Source organism: Cannabis sativa, chromosome 8, assembly GCF_029168945.1.
Source record: "Cannabis sativa cultivar Pink pepper isolate KNU-18-1 chromosome 8, ASM2916894v1, whole genome shotgun sequence".
Classification (NCBI taxonomy): Eukaryota; Viridiplantae; Streptophyta; class Magnoliopsida; order Rosales; family Cannabaceae; genus Cannabis; species Cannabis sativa.
In genome coordinates, this window is record NC_083608.1 from 27,964,364 (window position 1) to 27,981,650 (window position 17,287).

The 17,287-nt window shown below is 33.3% G+C and overlaps 1 protein-coding gene and 1 long non-coding RNA gene across 2 annotated transcripts; both read right to left on the reverse strand.

The window, feature by feature from the left end:
• Nucleotides 1–1,997: 1,997 nt before the first annotated feature.
• Nucleotides 1,998–2,833, reverse strand: LOC115700871 (uncharacterized). The gene is made up of 2 exons (XR_004008462.2): nucleotides 2,516–2,833; nucleotides 1,998–2,404 (listed from the first exon to the last, which is right to left on the reverse strand). It is a non-coding gene; the product is annotated as an uncharacterized LOC115700871 (long non-coding RNA).
• A 480-nt stretch (nucleotides 2,834–3,313) lies between these two features.
• Nucleotides 3,314–6,798, reverse strand: LOC133030526 (uncharacterized). The gene is made up of 4 exons (XM_061103300.1): nucleotides 6,549–6,798; nucleotides 5,319–6,441; nucleotides 4,709–4,844; nucleotides 3,314–4,552 (listed from the first exon to the last, which is right to left on the reverse strand). Exons 1-4 carry the CDS (start codon nucleotides 6,796–6,798, stop codon nucleotides 3,314–3,316), a joined length of 2,748 nt encoding a protein of 915 aa, XP_060959283.1.
• Between the last annotated feature and the right edge of the window lie 10,489 nt (nucleotides 6,799–17,287).

Sequence of the window (17,287 nt, forward strand, 5' to 3'; positions counted from 1 at the left end):
CTTGATGTCCATATCAAGTATAGTTTATATATATATATATAGTATTGTCATCCTAATAAGATATGACATGTTGTATTCGGTATTAATCTTTTCCACTATCACATTAAAATTATTATTGATTTCAACACAATAAAAGAATGATAGAAAAGAAGAATATTAAAGGTTAAATAAAAAACCAAATGACATAAATTAAAATAGACTCGGTTCCACAACAAAATGACTAAAAATAAATAACACACAATAACTCAGAAATCGGTTATAATTTAAAAATAGAATTGGTTTTATAACATAATGAATAAAAATAAATAACACAAAATAACGTAAACCGATTATAATTAAAATATAACTGGTTCTATAACATAGTGAATAAAAATAAATAACACAAAATAACTTAAACCAGTTATAATTAAAATAGAACCAGTTCTAACAGTGTTATAATGAACCAGTTTTATAACAATGTTATAATTAATAAAAACAAATAACACAAAATAACTCAAACCAGTTGTAACTAAAATAGAAATGGTTATATAGACATAATGAATGAGTATTTTTGAAGTAGATATAACATGAGTGTAATTATTTGGTGGGTTGGAGCATGTTGAATGGATGTTTTTGTTTAAGCTATTTTATTTAACTGGTTTTTGTGTGTGAGTTTTTATCTTAGTTGCTTTACGGAACCAATTTTTTTGTCTTAAATTTTTAACTAGTTGATAAATATACGGTTTCTTTATATTATATTTGAGTTATTGTGTGTTATTATTTGTGTTTATTTATTTTGTTATGGAATTGGTTCTTTTTATATTTATGCCTCAATATTTTTTGAAATTGATCTCTATTTTTTTTTTAAAAAAATTATAATCAGTTTTATGAGGTATTATGTGTTATGAGGTTTTTTATTGTAGAACTATTTTTGTTTTTAATTTATGTTTCAGTGTTTTAGGAACCGATTTCCCATTTATGTTTTAATTGTAATTGATTTGAATTATTGTGTTACTTGTTTGTATTCATTATATTATATAATTGGTTCTATTTTAGTTATAACCGGTTATAATTTAATTATAATTAGTTTGAGTTATTTTGTTTTATTTGGTTTTATTCTTTGTATTACAGAACCGGTTATATTTCAATTATGACCGATTTTATTTTTGTTTATATTTGAGACATCTACTTCTGATAACTTTTTCCTGCGACTGTGACTTTTTCGACGATAATGACTTTTTAGTGCGACTTTTCCGGCGACGACAATTTTTGTGGCGACTTTTTCGGTGTCGATAGTTTTTCCGGCGAATTCTCCGGCACCGGTGACTTTTTCGACGACTTCTCCGGCGCCGGTGACTTTTCTGGCAAAACTTATTATTGTTTACAAATATAGGATTTCTATCTTTTTTTACAAAATATGGCATAAAAAAAACCCATATAAATATAAAAAAAAATAAAAAACAAAAAATATCCATAACCACTTAGCATTATTTATTTATGCCATAAAAAAGTAAACTCTTAATTTTTTTTTTTTTTTCATATTTTGAATAATTTTTACTTTATTTTTATCATGTGCAGTCATCCAACTTGCACAGGCCAGTCCTAAGACTACACAAAAATAATTTCTTATTCGTTTATAAAGAAAATAAATGATATTAATTTTTATAATATTTGTTAAAATAAAATAAATAAAACTTAATAATAAATTACGCCAATAATAATATTACAGTTTTTAAAATTACTATCTCTTAACATTTCTCTAATAACAATAGCATACCAGCCAAAGAAGCCAAAATAGTGTGTTATAAGAATAAATAAAATGGTAAATTAATGTTATCACGAACTTTACGTAGTGGTAGGTACGTGTCATATATTTTAGATATCTGAAGGAGAGTGGTAGGCAGATGTCATTTTCTCTATTTTCTTGTCTTGATTGCCTTCATCTTTTCCCTTTTGTCGTTTATAGATGTTTCACCAGAAAATTAAACGGATATAATAAATAAAATGTAAGAAATTAATTAATAATAATTGACTGAAATATTTAAGCACTCAATTCACAATTACAGTAGTTAAAAGAAGAGTACTCATACTCAATTATAAAATATATATGTATAAAGTTAATGTGTCACATTCATTTCAATTAATTAGCAATTATTCGCCTGAACAATAAAGAAATAAAGATAATTAAAGACTTAAAGTAAGAGAAGATATAAGTAAATTTTGTTGATGATGATGAGTTAATATTTGAATTAATTTTCAGGTGGAGAAGAAGACTCAAGCGGCTGTGGAAGCAGAGTCCGGCAAGGTTCGCAAAGGCACTGGCCATTGACGCAGCAATTGGGGTAGCCTTGGCATACGCTCTTGCACTCTATCATTTTGGGGCAACGAAACTCTCCTCTTCCTTCCACCTTAATAATTACTTCTTCTATAATGATAATCATGTTTCAGTCAATAAACAAATTATATTCCACAAAAATAAACCAAATAATGCACATGCAAGTAATAAGAGAGATGAGGGAGAGAGAGTAGTAATTACTTGATGCTGCCATGACCAAGAAGATGACCAGAAAGGCTGACATAAACGAGGGTTTTAGCTCCATTGTAAGGATCATATATATATTTCTACAGTGTTTAAATGATGAAAACAGGCTAAGCTCTCATTAAAAGAAAAGCGATATTGAGGTGGGTTGTCTTCAGATCGGATCACTTTTATTTAATTTTCTTCTTTTGGAAATTGGCCGTTCGTAGTTGATATGAGTCGGCCTGTCCTTATAAAGTTCTCTTTATTTAAATTTATTATCAAAAAATGCTAGGGACACCTTTGGGTGCAAAAGAGGTGATTTATTGTTATTACTCTTATTGGTGTATTTAATATCAAATTTTACGTATTATAAATTAATATATGATATAAAAATCAATTATAAAATATTACATAAATATAGTAGAAAATTTTACTTAAATACAAATTAGTTTTTTATTACAAAATTATCTCTACACATTTTGAACAACAATTTTATCTTTAATATTTTTTTATTTACAAAATTAAAAGACTACTATATTAAAACATATGAAATCCACAGTCTTTTATCTATTGTAGGTTATGGATCAGAGCCAAAACTTCCATAATATCTAGTTTAAAATAACCTGGGAAAGGTCTAGACATAGCAGCGATACATTCACCACTACTGTTTCGTAATATAGCACCAAAACCAGTAATTTGTTTAGCTTTGTCTACGGCTGCATCTGTATTAAGCTTCAGCCTACCTGATGGTGGATTCAACCATTTTTGAGGAGGTTGAATCGGACCTGCAACAGGCTGCTATTGTGCTGGAACTTACTGCTGCGATATAAGCTTTTGGTCTGACGGCTTAACGAAACGGGCAGATTGAAACTCCTCTAGATATGACAAGGACTTAAATAAAAGTAATTCAACCAGATGGGGTTTAGTACCATGGCGTTCTTTATTCCTTTCTATCCATAAACTCCACAAAATGCAAGCAAATTGTTCTAACTCCAGCTGAGTATGAATGGTTGAAAACTTGATCATGATCTCTTGCAATCCAACATGTGAAGAGAGGAGGCTTTCAATCGAGAAGTGAGAGGCTTTCCAGAATTTCTTAGGACGTGTGCACCTGAAAAGAGCATGAATGATAGTCTCCTTCTCATGATTACATAAAGAGCAAAAACCAGAATCACTAATGTGCCTCGTATGCAGAGTGTCTAAGACTGGTAAACAGTCATGCATTGCTCTCCACAAAAAAATTCGAACTTTAGATGGAATGGAGAGGGACCAGAACTTTTTCCACCAACTGATTGCAGGAGAAGTACTAGTGTTCGGCTGCTGTTCTTCAAGTGACAATGCCATCTTGTAACCTGATTTGACAGTATAACAACCATCCATTTCATGGTGCCAAATGAGGTGATTAGTCCGATGAAAAGGAGAGAGTGGAATGCTTAGAATTTTCTCCACATCAGATGCTAAAAACAAGGATTGCAGCAATGGAATATCCCATCTGTTATCATCAGTTAGCAAGTCTGAAACAGTGATAGTTCTGTCATCTCCTTTGAGTAGAAGAGGTTTAAAATAAGTAAAGCTTGGAATCCATGGATCCGATGCACAAGTGATAGTGTGACAATCACCAACCTTCCATCTCAGACCTTTAATTAGCAACTCTTTCCCCCATATTATTCCTCTCCAAGTTAGAGATGGATAATTTCCAATTCCAGCATCCAAAAAAGAGTTATTCTTGAAGTATCTTGGCTTGAGAACACGGCTTAATAGGGAGGTGGGTTCAAAAAAAATTCGCCAAGCTTGCTTAGCAAGTAGAGCTTGGTTAAAATGAACAAAACTCTTGAATCCCATTCCAACTTCTACTTTAGAATGACATAAAGACTTCCAAGTCTTCCAATTGATCCCAGTTCCCGAAAAATTAGAACCCCACCAGAACATATTCATCATGACTTCAATTTGATCAATGAGCGTGTTAGAAAGCCTGAAACAGCTCATAGCATAAGTTGGAATCGATTTCGCTACCGCCTTTAAAAGCACCTCTTTTCCTCCAATGGAGAAAAGCTATTCTTGCCAAGAGGATAAGAATTTCCAGAGTTTGTCCTTAATATCAGCAAATAAAAGTTGTTTGTCTCTCCCAGAGTAAGAAGGTAAGCCTAAGTAACATTCATGGCATGGTTGAATTGGCATGTCCGAAATTTATTGGAAAGTCGCTTGAACTTGTGGAATCGTGTTTGGAGAAAAGGAGAGGACAGATTTTGCTGCATTGAGTTGTTGACCAGAGGCACGGTAGTAAGTTGTTAGAGAACGTCGAATAGCTTTAGCAGAATGGACATTGGCTTTGCAAAGAACTAGACTGTCATCAGCAAAAAATAAGTGTGAAATTGGTGGTGCCCCCCGTGCAACACATAGACCCGAGAGATTGCCATTGCGTTCTTCAAACTAAAACAATCGAGAGAGTCCTTCAGCACATATGATGAATAAATATGGTGATAATGGGTCACCTTGACGTATGCCTCTAGTTGGAACCAAATCTCCATGAGTTGAACCATTGATGAGAAAGGAATATGATACACTAGAAATGCAGCGATAAATCAGATTAACAATGGAGAGAGGAAACCCCATAGCAAGTAACATCCTATAGACAAAATGCCATTCCACCCTGTCAAATGCCTTACTCATATCCAACTTAATGGCCGAGTAGCCTTCTTTCCCTCTTTTCAAGTGTTTCAGCGAGTGAATTAATTCGAAAGCAACCAATACTTTATCCGTTATTAACTTGGAAGAGAGAAATGCACTTTATGAATCCGAGATGACTTGGGAAAGATACGGTTTCAGTCTCAAAATAATAGACTTGGACACAAGTTTATAAAGAACATTACAGAGACTTATGGGTCGCAGCTGAGTCATATTCATTGGCTTTTTGACCTTAGGAATGAGTGTAATAAGTGTTTGATTGAAACTTGTAGGGTCACCGCCTTCATTGAGAACTTTGAGAACTGAACGAGTAACTAGATCACCAACAATGCCCCAATAGTTTGTGTAAAACATGACAAACATGCCATCAATTCCCAGGCTGCCATCTGAATTCATTGATTTTAAAGCTTCATAAATATCTGCAGCAGTAAAAGGCTGAGTGATAGCTCTATTATCAGACTCAGTGATGGTACATGGGACTTTGGAGAAGACAAATTGTAAGGCTTCATTATCTACACCATCAGTAGTGTAAATGTTCCGAAAATAGGACTGTACAACATTGGCAATTGCAACTTGAGAATTATGTTCCACACCATGATCATCCATTAATTTTTTGATGGCATTATTCTTCTTTCGACTATTGGCCTTTTGATGAAAAAACTTTGTATTGGAATCCCCTGACTTCAGCCAATTTATGCATGATCTTTGTTTCCAATAATCCTCTTCTTGTGCTAAGAGTTCATCAAGTATATCTTCACAATGTTTTAGCTCTTCAAAGTGATCAAAAGTAGTAAGATTGGAATTTTGAAGAGTAGAAACTTTATGCTGAGTACTGTGAATCTTCTTTTGCAACCCACCAAACTTAGTTCGATGCCACGATAGAAGATGGGATGAGCAGGAAGACAGATTATTCTTAATCTGGAGAATAGGATCTGATGATGCATTAGTCCAATGTTTGTTGATAATGTCCAAGGCCTCTTCCTCATTCAGCCAAATTTTTTCAAAGTGAAACCGTGATTTATATTGTCTATGAGTTCCTCCAGCTACACTGCCAACGGAAACCAGCAAGGCTCTATGATCAGATTTTAAAAAATCCAAGTGACTGACCTCATTCGCACCAAAGTCAGGGAGCCAAGTATTATTGATAAAAGCATAGTCAAGCCTCTCTTTGACATTAGTGCCATTAACACTATTATTGTGCCAGGTATAACGAGCCAGGACATCAACGGAGCAGTGTCTTTCAAACGCTTCAAAATCTGCCATGTGAATGGTCTTTGAGAAGTGGCAGGTGCTCCATAAAAACCCAAGAAATGAAAAACAGGACCATCAGTAGTCGAAACATAACAATCAATAAAGTTTATACCATAATTCAGAACATTTACATTTACATCAGCTTTCCATAGTAACAGTAAACTCCCACTAAGACCAACTCTAGGAACTTCTAACCCATTAGAAAAATTAAACTTAGTACGAAATTTAGAAATAGCACCTATATTAAGCTTAGATTCCATAATAAATAGTACATCAGGTAAATGCTTAGAGATGAGCAAACGAAGCTGTCTTAATGCACGGGGGCTGGCCAAACCTCGTCCATTCCAACTAATGAGATTCATGATGATTGGCGAGGCTGTGAACCAGCCTTCGCCAAGAGAGCACCATCATCCTCCTCCACTAGTGAGAGTGTAGATAAGTCAGAAATGGGTTCTGGTTGTTGGTGCAGAGTTGTGTTGGTAACATCCGTGAGTGTAGAGTCCCTGGTTCGACATCTTTTTAACACTTGCCTTATGTTCCCACCTTGATTGACCATTTGACGTTTTGTGAAAGTGGAAGGTAGTTTTGCTGCATTGGTTAAGTTAGCATCCAGAGATGTTGCTGCAGAATTGCAATGTATGTATGCAGGAGGGGTGGCCACAGGTACAATAATTGCTTTTTGTGGTAAATAACCAGGGGGAAATTCCTTAGAACGATCAATAGCTGGTAATGCAGTAAAAGGGTTGCTAGATTGCCCAATATCTTAATTGATTGGTGTATTAGTTTTGCCTAAATTAAGATCATCAACATCAATACCTTTACCCTTGAAATCAATAGTCCAATTTGCACCAGGCACATCCAAATTTGCTCTTGAATCTGCAGTGGAAAGTGTTTTGGCATGTGGTGAACCAGAAGTAGCAATCGCAACATTGAGAGTTGGCATTCACTGATGTTGAAGTTGAGTAACAGATGCTAGAAGACCAGTAGATGGAAATCATTTCCCTTGATCAGATGTATGATCTTTGTCAAAGTAAAGATCATCAATAGCAACACTTTTACCCTTAAGATCACTTGTATAATTTGTATCTGACTTATCATAATTCACTCCTTGAGATGATGCAGCAGAAATTGAATTGGCATGTGAGAAACCAGAAGCAACAAGTGTAGTATTGGAAGTTGGCAGTTGCTGATGTAAAGATGCAGGAGAACCATTTGATGGGAGACATTTTTCTTGATCAGTTGCTGAGCGTGGTAGTGCAGGCGGTTGAGTAGGGTGAGTTATAATAGGATTGAGAGTGTTACGGGCTAATCGAGTGATGAAAGGCCATGGACCTGATTTAGAAAAATCCTGACGATATCGATCATAACTTGATCTTGGTAAGGTCGATCCTTCCATGCAAGGACCATATTCAAGAGCAGGATCAATGCCATCATCAAGCTTTTCCAGGAAGAGAGAGCACTTGTGAAAAACATGATCAATTATACCACATTCATAGTAGAAATCCAGCAGTCGTTCATATCGATACTCGATCCATAGTTCATCTCGTAACCAAGGTAGAGAAATCATTTGACCACGGAGAAGTGGTTTAGACACATCAATACCAACCCGGATCCTTAGAAAAGGACCCCACCCTTCATTAAGAGAGTCATCATGAACTTCAAGAAAATCACCTATAAGATTTCCAATAATCTTGGCAAGAGCCTCTGATTTACTAAGGAAAGGTAACCTATAAACCTGAACCCAAAAAGGAGTGATCGTATATGAAGAAATTAAGTCAGATAATAGCGCAGTTGGAGGACATAAAATTAAATGCTGATTATGAAAATGCCAAGGCTCCTTGGACAACACCCTCCTCATATCCCCTTCACAACCAAAAGTGACCATGAAGGATTCAGAATCATAGTCAGAAATAGTAACTGCAAACCTGCCTAACCACTGTTTAAGAATAAAATTCTTAAATTGATTAGGATTGAAACCTCTCTTGGAGTAAATACGACAGAGTACCCGAACCTTAGTAACACCAATAGGAGGAGCCGAAACGCCATTTATAGTGACCACAACCCTTTCTCGCTCTGAGAGAGCCGTAGAGACATCATGCAAGAAGGAATCCATGAAGACAAAATCAGAAAGGAAAAAGTGAAGGAAAAAAAACCAGAAAAGAGAACAAAACCAGAGCAAAATATTTAAAAAAATAAGGGGCGGGAACAGTTATGGAGAAGAAAAAGGTATTGAAACTGAAGAAATATGGTTTAAAAGAAAATAACGACTAAAACTGCCACAGAGCAAATTGTGAAGGGCAGACAACGCTCATTATCCACCATATATAATTGACTGTGACTGATACTTATTATCTTTCCCTTTTTTTTATTCTCATTTTTATTTTCATTACAGTTTTCTTTCAGTTTTTATTTTTCAATTTTTTTCATCCCTAAAAACCCATCTCAACCCACGATCAAATGTCATATACCCACGATTCAAAGTTTGTTTTGCTATTATCTTCTCCAAACTCTCCTTAATCGAAATGCTCACTTTCTTTTTTCCTATTTTTTTTATTTGAAATTATATATATATATATATTAATGCTAATTACTCGTTCTTCTTCGTCTTCTTATTGCCCTAAAAAACTTCTAAAATAGGTGTTAAATTTATAGCAAATAAATTCAAAGACAAACACCCAGTCGTAGAAGATGACAACTCGGACTTCAGTCCGCCCATTAAATGAAATCGTGGACATACGAAGAAGAAACCTAAAGTTTTCGTTTCTCAAAAAATTCTCCATCTAAGAATAGGAAAGGGAAGATTGAAGTTGCTCATGGTTAGGAGGTTTGTTTATAGTTTTCTTTTAATTTTTTCTAAACTTTGATATTTTGTGTTTTTATTTTGTGGGTTGTGTATATTGTTTTGATTTACTTTTAGGGTTTAGATTTTTTTGTATTGTTTTTTAGTTGATTTTAACTTAGTGTAATCATTTTGTTCCTTGAAATTGGTTTTTATTTGGATTGTTGCTTCTCATTTTTTGTGAGTATTATTTTTTGATTTTTCTATTTTTTTTATGTTTTTATATGCTTTATCATTTTTATTAGGCTTGTTTTAATTTGTGTTGATGGTTTTATTTTTGATAGTAGTGTGTTTATTATTTTTTGATAGTTTTTTTAATTGTTTCTATTTATGGTTTTGGTCACTTTTCTTTATAGGGGTACGATATATTCTTTTGTTATTTTTATTTATCATTATTTTAGGTTTATTGATGTTTATTTATTTGTTATTATTTATATTCGTATGTGTGACTGTATATTTATAGTTATTTTGTAGTTTTTATATAGTTTTGAAACTATATAGTTGTTTTAACATTAATGTTTCTATTTTCATGTTTTAAAAGTTCTTCTTTTTTTTTTTTTTTTTTTTTATATGCAGGATTGTGTTTACAAATTTAGTACTCGAGATTATTACAAATCTAAGTGTGTTACTACATGCACTTATTCTGTCATTAGTAACTAAAGAACACTATTTTTGATAATTTGTTGAAGATGTTCAGAGATACACAATTTGGTCATTTTTTTGGATGTTCCAGAGTATAAATTCCATCCCCAAATTGTCCACAGCCTTTTATTGAGGGAGGTTAATCAACCCAATTCAAAAGAATTTTGGGCAAAGGTTGTTTGTCGTTGTATTCGGTTTAGTGCAGCGGAGTTTTATTTGATCTCTAATTCAGATTGCTTTGGTTATTATAAAAAAATGATATTTATAGCCAAGAATCTATTGATTACCGTGCTCCAATCAAGCCAACCTTTGAATATGGTTTGTCTTTCAAAAAAATATTCTTATGATCTAGATATGTTAAAAGATAAGTTGGAAGAAATTATATCCAGTCAGGAATTGTTGAACAATAATTTTTATCGCGTTGAGATCTTTTGTTAACCTTAACTTCAAGTCTTTGTTGTCTGTTGTTCAAGATATATATAAAAAAAAAAAGTTACTGTCATTTACGACCGCCCTTTGTTGAGGTATATTTTTTTATATAGTTTTGGCTGATTTCTTTTTTAAATCCTTGTTACATTAGGGTTAGTTTCTTTCATGTTTTGTTCAGTTGCTCTACTGTTGTTAAACAGGTGAAGACATCTAATGATATTGATGATCCAAACATGTGCTTTTCAAGAACTTGAACACGTTCTTCATGTTCTTCGTGACTCAAAGAGCTAAGAATCACAATGAAGGTCAAAATTAGATCTTTTTTATCTAAAAAGAACACATTATACATGATAAGACTACAATGCAGATCAAAATACCAAAAGGATTACAATCTAATTTTGGAATCAAAAAATATTCAAAGCAAGGAAAAGATTCATGCAATCATGGAAAAATCAAATAAATCAAGTAAATAGTAGGAATAGAAAGCTTACCCACTATACGAGAAACCTTTGATGAAGAGAATGGGAAGCTTGGATCGTTGAAATGGTGCAAAAATCCCAAGAGATGGAGCAATGTGGGTTTCAGCCTCTAGAGAGAAAGAAGATCTTTTTAAAGTTACTTTTTCTAGTGAGAGAATGAAAAGTGAAAAGTGAAAAGGAGTTTCCCTCCATAAGTCTTATACAGCTTCTATGGGACCACTTCCTCACTTGCCACACAGTGTTCAACTAAAAAGTATATAGAAGCACAATCCAGTTAACTTACTAAAACAAATGAGATTAGATAGTCAAGAGCATTATTTCAAAGAGTAAAAATGCAGCAATATTTACTCAGTTAAAGATACATCAATCCCAACTAAGCTAGAAAGTCCCTATATGCACAAACGTTCGCACAAGGACTTAGGGAAAATATTATCCTAATTTTTATCCACTTGACGTGTCATATCTATGTGGTCGATATCAGCACAACGTGGCAATATAACTCACAAACAAGAAGGCCACGCCATTTACTTAGCAATTCAACTAATGGGGATTCCCGACACTCAAATGGGATGACGAATGACAGACCAACCACCTTAAAGAGGCTGGCTAGGCCACTCCTGGCTGGCCCTATGGCTAGCATAGGACATCCTACTTCAAGATAACACAACGCCAGCTAGCTGGCATCTTGCAAATGCATGGCTAGTAAGACATTGGCCTGGCAGGACTTGGATGTACAGCTTCATGTGTGGTCAGCAAGCTACATTGTGAATTGGACCTTAACAACCCACAAAAATAGAGGGAAAATGTCTATTTTAAGGGGCATTTTAGTCATTTGTATTTTACTAATTTAATATGTAAATATCTGCTTATTTTTCTTGATAAAAGGATTTAAGCTCTCCTATATAAAGGGCCTTAAACAAACCCTAAAATGTTAAGAGCTAATTGAAGTCCTAAGCTCTAAGTCACTAAGCGTGACCTAAGTCTAAACTTTCTCTCTCTCTCTCTCTCTCTCTCTCTCTCTCTCTCTCTCTCTCTCTCTCTCTCTCTCTCTCTCACACACACACACACACACACACACACACACACACACACACACACACCATTGCTTCTTTTTTAACTTGAGATTTGCCATCTTTGATTCCTCCATTGTAACCTTAAGAGATCTATCTTAGATCCTAGCCATAGTGATCTGAATAGTATTATCTCTCAATATCAATACAACTAAAAGGAAAGTAGGTCATTACCCGCTAACTAAGGGGGCTAAACCTCTATAAAATCCTATATTCTTTTACTTTCTTGTCCTTATTGTGTAACACGTGGCAAGCATCAATGTTAATAAAACTCCGCTATTAGTCTAAATCTGAGGTAAACAAACTATTTTGTTTTTTGTCGAACAGTGATTGTAGCGCATTTATTGCTGCTTTCGATGAGTTTTTCATCCATGGAAAAGATATTCCTAAAGACTTTGACATTGAAGTTTACCACACTCAGCTTGCTGCCCTCTTGTTTGCCTATGGTTAAGGAAAAATGACAAAAATATTGACAGTGAGGATGAGAAGCTCAACACATCTTCTAAGAGTAATAAAGACAAGAAGTAGGGTCTTCTGATGGGGAGCTGGTTTTATGAAGTAGGTTGATTTTTACATATTAAATGATCAGACTTTCTTATAGATGCTTTTGTTTTATTTCTTGTTTTATGCTATATTTTAATTTCTGTATGAATGAATGTAATCTTTTTTTAGACAATGGTTGTTCTTTTCTTTTTTTTTTTCGTAATTTAGTTCTTAATGCTTTTGTTATTAGTGCAAGTTTTTTAATGATGATGTAGTAAGTGTTTTTACTTAACATCTTGGTAATTATAATTCAATATGACATGTGTGTATGATCTTTCTATCTTTTTTTATTATAAACTTATTACAACTTAAGAAAATCAGTTATTCCACCGTTAAAAAATATATTTATTAGGAATTTTAATAACAATGTATTTTTTACAATAGCACACAACTATTTAGCAACTATTATGTAACTTAAAAAAAAACCATTTCAATATGTGAAAACTTCTTAATCTTGATACCAAAAGTGTTATGAACTTATAATAAATGTTTTAAATATATTGGATTGGCACATAACTTAAACAAAACTATTATGCAACTTTCAAAAAATTAATATAGTAGGAATCTTAATTGTAGTATTTTTTAACATGGCTCACAACTGTCTAGCAACTATTATGCAACCTTAAAAAAATCATTCCACTATGGGAAATTAATAGCAATATATCAACGTAAATTTTCATGTTATAAGAGTTCTCATAGAAATTTAAAGATTCAAATAAATATTCTCTCTATTAATTTTCTTATTTGTGACATGTCTTTCAGTTGTGAATTTTTTTGCCACAGTTGTTGCACCTATTATATTTTTGTTTCCCATCTACCTATAAATCTTCTTTTCCTTAGTCTTTCGGATCTCACTTTCTGGTTTGGTTACAGAACAATGATATCTTTGATGTTTTGAGATACACACCATGTTTTGTGATTGTGTGCAAGATATATTGACCCACTATATGTTCCAAACCATATTTTGGTTGTGTAATACTGTGAACAATAATTTTAAACATTTAAGTTCATATCTTTCATCACAATAAGACAATGAGCACATGGGAGTTCGTTTGTTTGGAATCTGTTGCAACTACAAATTTTTTCTTTTAGATTGACCATCCATGACCTTATTTGTTGTACCACTTAAACCATGTTATTGTTTATTGGTTTCATCTAAAGATTTTGTAATGATAATAAATGTATTTTATGTTGACAAAACGAAAACCAAACTACAATGAAACTGTTATGAAACTTATAGTTTAATGAATTCTTACATTTTCTGTCAATGAGTCCATAAAGCTATTGATTAACTTCTTCTTAGCAGTAGGTGTCAAAATTGTTGTCATTTTTTATGCCGTTTATCTGTTTGTGTATGTCCATTATTGTATCAAAGCTCTTAATAAGTCCATCAGTGTAGTGATTGGTAGTTCAGTAGCTGCTAAGTTTGTTGAGTTTAGAGATTCAACAATGTTAGAAGTGATAGTTGTATATCAGTTGTGTTTGTTGTGGTCCTTTCACCATTTGTGGTATCCAAATAGTTGTAAATACGGTCTAACACGCTTGTCCAAGCTATCAAGCTCGCTCATATGGTATTCAAATTTTTTTTTCTGTGTATGCTTTTGCTGCTGCAAAAGATAGTTTATTGAGTTTGCTGACATTCTTCTTGAAGGTTGATTTAAGGTTGCTTGATAAGTGGTAAACACAGTAGCCGTGAGTTATGTCTAAAAATACATGAGCAGCTACCTTAATTATACTCTTATGTCTATCTGAGATCAAGCACTATGAGTTGTTATTTTCTTAATCTACAACAGAGAATGTTAGGGGAAAAATGTGTCCATCAGCATCTTGTGTACAGGCTGAGAGCAATGTCCCTCCATATGTTGATTTTAGGAATGTTCCATCAACCACAATTATGGGCATGCACTTGTTCCATCCTTTTATTGAATCATCCAGTGCTATACTTTTGCTGCTGCGAAAATGGTTTATTGAGTTTGCTGACATTCTTATTGTGCATGCTTTTTACCTCTCCATGCTTTCATACAGTTCATTTTTATGCCATACTTATCATTCAATTCTTCTCTGATGTCTTGTGGCGTTTGAATTATTTTTAGGTTGGTGAACTTAGGCTTGATGTAGTTTCCAATCAATTTTTGTTGTAGCATGTCGCTTGTCTACAAATCTTATGGTGAGATTATAAGTGTGTATCACCTTTCTATCATATTTACGGATTATGAAACACTTGGTTGGTCCATTTCTTGATGCCATTAGTGTCCATTTGTATTTTGGATCCAAGCAACAAATTTTGTATGTTTTTGTGCAAGACTTTTTGACCTTGTATGAGAAGTTGTTTCTTATTGCGTAGAAACTAAACACACTTTGTAATGTTTCTTTGTCCTTGTATATTTGTGCTTCTTCTATTTCATGATAATGAAGATCTATGATTATTAGTTTGTCATAATCAATGATTTTTGCCTCTCTGTCTGGGTTGTTTCTAGTTGTGCAACTATTTCCTCAGCCACCAGTTTTGCATAGTCCATGAAGTCAAACATTGTTTCACCATTTTCCAACATTATGCCTTGGATTGTTTATTTTTGAGTTGTTGATTCTTCTATTGGTGGTAGATTGTCTACTGTTGTTGCTATTGCATTTGTTTGTGCAACTGATGAGTTGCTCATTTCCAAGAAGGATGTATTATTGTTTGTTGTTGTGTTGCTGACCACGTTCACACACAATAGATACGTTGTGAAGTCAGGTTCCTTCAGTTTTAGTTTTATGTAGAATTATAGGCTTTGATCGTCCTTTATTCTCGACGGTTGGTATCCTTCTTTTACTTGGTATTTCAGTTGTAGGTCAAAGTTTTCTTGGTTGCATTCTAATACTTCTTTCATCTTCTGTATTAGTTCTTCAGATCTACAATTTATTGAGATGATTTGACCACTAGCTTAGTAATTTTAACAATTCATTCCATCATCAAATTGTCTGTTACAAAAGACAAGGAATTAAATTTTGTCTTTTTCCTGAGAGTATAAAAGTTTAATTATTGTAAGTCAATTTGTGGAAAACTGTAATGCAACTGTTATATATGCTGCGAGCCAATTATAATAAAAACTCAAAAAAAAAAAAACTATTGTGTATGCAATAGAAAAAAAAAAAACTTACTACTATCAACTTTCCTCTTTTCAAGTAATGTATGGCCAATTCTGAGTCCTGTTTTTATGATACATTATCATTATTATAGCTCAACTATCATTCAACTGAAATGTAACTAAGGTTTTGTAAATGGGCATCTTTAAGAAAAATTTTGTTTGTTCTTTTTTAACATTTAATAACAATTAATTTTGTCTTTTATAGCAATATATTGAGAAACAACTCTTAGACATCTGTAAACCAACTTAAATATCAAGAAATTTAATATATTCATATAACTAACCATGTTATTGAAGTTTTGTTAAAGAGTTTTGTATTGCACTGACAATATGAAACACCTACAAATTTGATAAATACTATTATTATGTCATCACTTTGTAATAATTGATATGTGAAATTTTAGAGCGTTAGCAAAACCTTAATGCAACTTTTGAGAAGCATAAAAAACCATAATCATATTTCAATGTACGTGGCTCTAGATGCAAGAAAATTTACTATACTATTAATTATTTGACTTGAACAAATTTTTCATTGGAAATCTAAAAAATAATGACAATGCAACGGGATAAACATTAGCTACAGTATTGATGCATTTTTTCAGATTATACCTGATTTTGAATTGATTGGGAGCTCCACATTTATTTATTAGAGATATACTTTTTATGAATCTAAAAATTGATATTAGGAGGATTAGTTTGATGCAATTAAAATTGTAATTCATTGTTAAATTAATGTTTCAAACAAGTTTTTCTGTTCTTTCTTTCATCAATGCAAAACAACATTTGTTTGAATGGATTTTGGTCTTTTTCTCAGGTGAAGTCACCAAAATTAATTATGGTTTTTTGGTTGGTTGGGTTTCATTTCGGTTTTCTTGCGGGGTTGATCGATCTAAGCTTGCATCACAAGGATAACAAAGTGTTTGTTTTTATAAATGACACATTCCTTGAAGAAGACTCTATTAAGAACTTCAAGCCGCAAAGAAAAGTAGTGTTAGAGGAAATACTTTCAGAAATAACTCCATCTATTGTTCCATCATCTTCTACTCAAGTAGAGGATTATCCTACCCTCTCGGTTGAACCAATACAAGTTGATACAATTGAGAAATCTACCACTTAAGTTCCTGTTCAAAAGGTCGCGGCTCCTCGTCGTAGTGGGAGGGTTTCCACAAAACCAGCTCGTTATGGCTTGGATGGTGAAATCAATATGGTCGTTGGTGACGGTATTAATGACGATCCATTAACCCATAATTATGCAATGGCAAGTCCAGATCAGAAATAATGGTCAGTCTGTTGGAAATTATTTTACCAGGATCTAGATTTACTAACAAGTATGTTGGATTAACAACCTAATATGAATTCTAAAACAATGAAAATAAACACATATAAAGTTAGAAAAACTTACAGTGGGTGCAGCGGAATAATATGACTCCTTCCGTTCAGATCTCTAGCCCTTGATTCCTTTCTGTAGCAGAGCATCACCAAGATCTGAACCTGGATCTTCTTTTCTCCTTCTTTGATGCAGAAATTCCGTAGTCTTCCATACTATGATTGAGATACCACTTGATGTGTGTGGGCACTACTCATCTCACAAGGATTTCAAAAATTCTCTCTCTTTTCTCTCTTAATTTCGTGGCTGATAGCTTGCAAGAGAAGAGACACAAAGGTTGCTTTATATAGGGAGAAGGGAGAGCACAACTTTCCAAATAAAACAGTTTCCTCTT

Bases quoted from the DNA above. Each gene is read 5' to 3' on its own strand.
- LOC133030526 (XM_061103300.1), bottom strand. From the start codon at position 6,798: ATGAATCTCATTAGTTGGAATGGACGAGGTTTGGCCAGCCCCCGTGCA. The intron at 6,442-6,548 runs GTATAAACTTTA...TTCACATGGCAG, and splicing joins TGTAAATGTTCTGAATTATG to ATTTTGAAGCGTTTGAAAGA. The intron at 4,553-4,708 runs GTTCAAGCGACT...TGGCAAGAATAG, and splicing joins CTCCAAACACGATTCCACAA to CTTTTCTCCATTGGAGGAAA.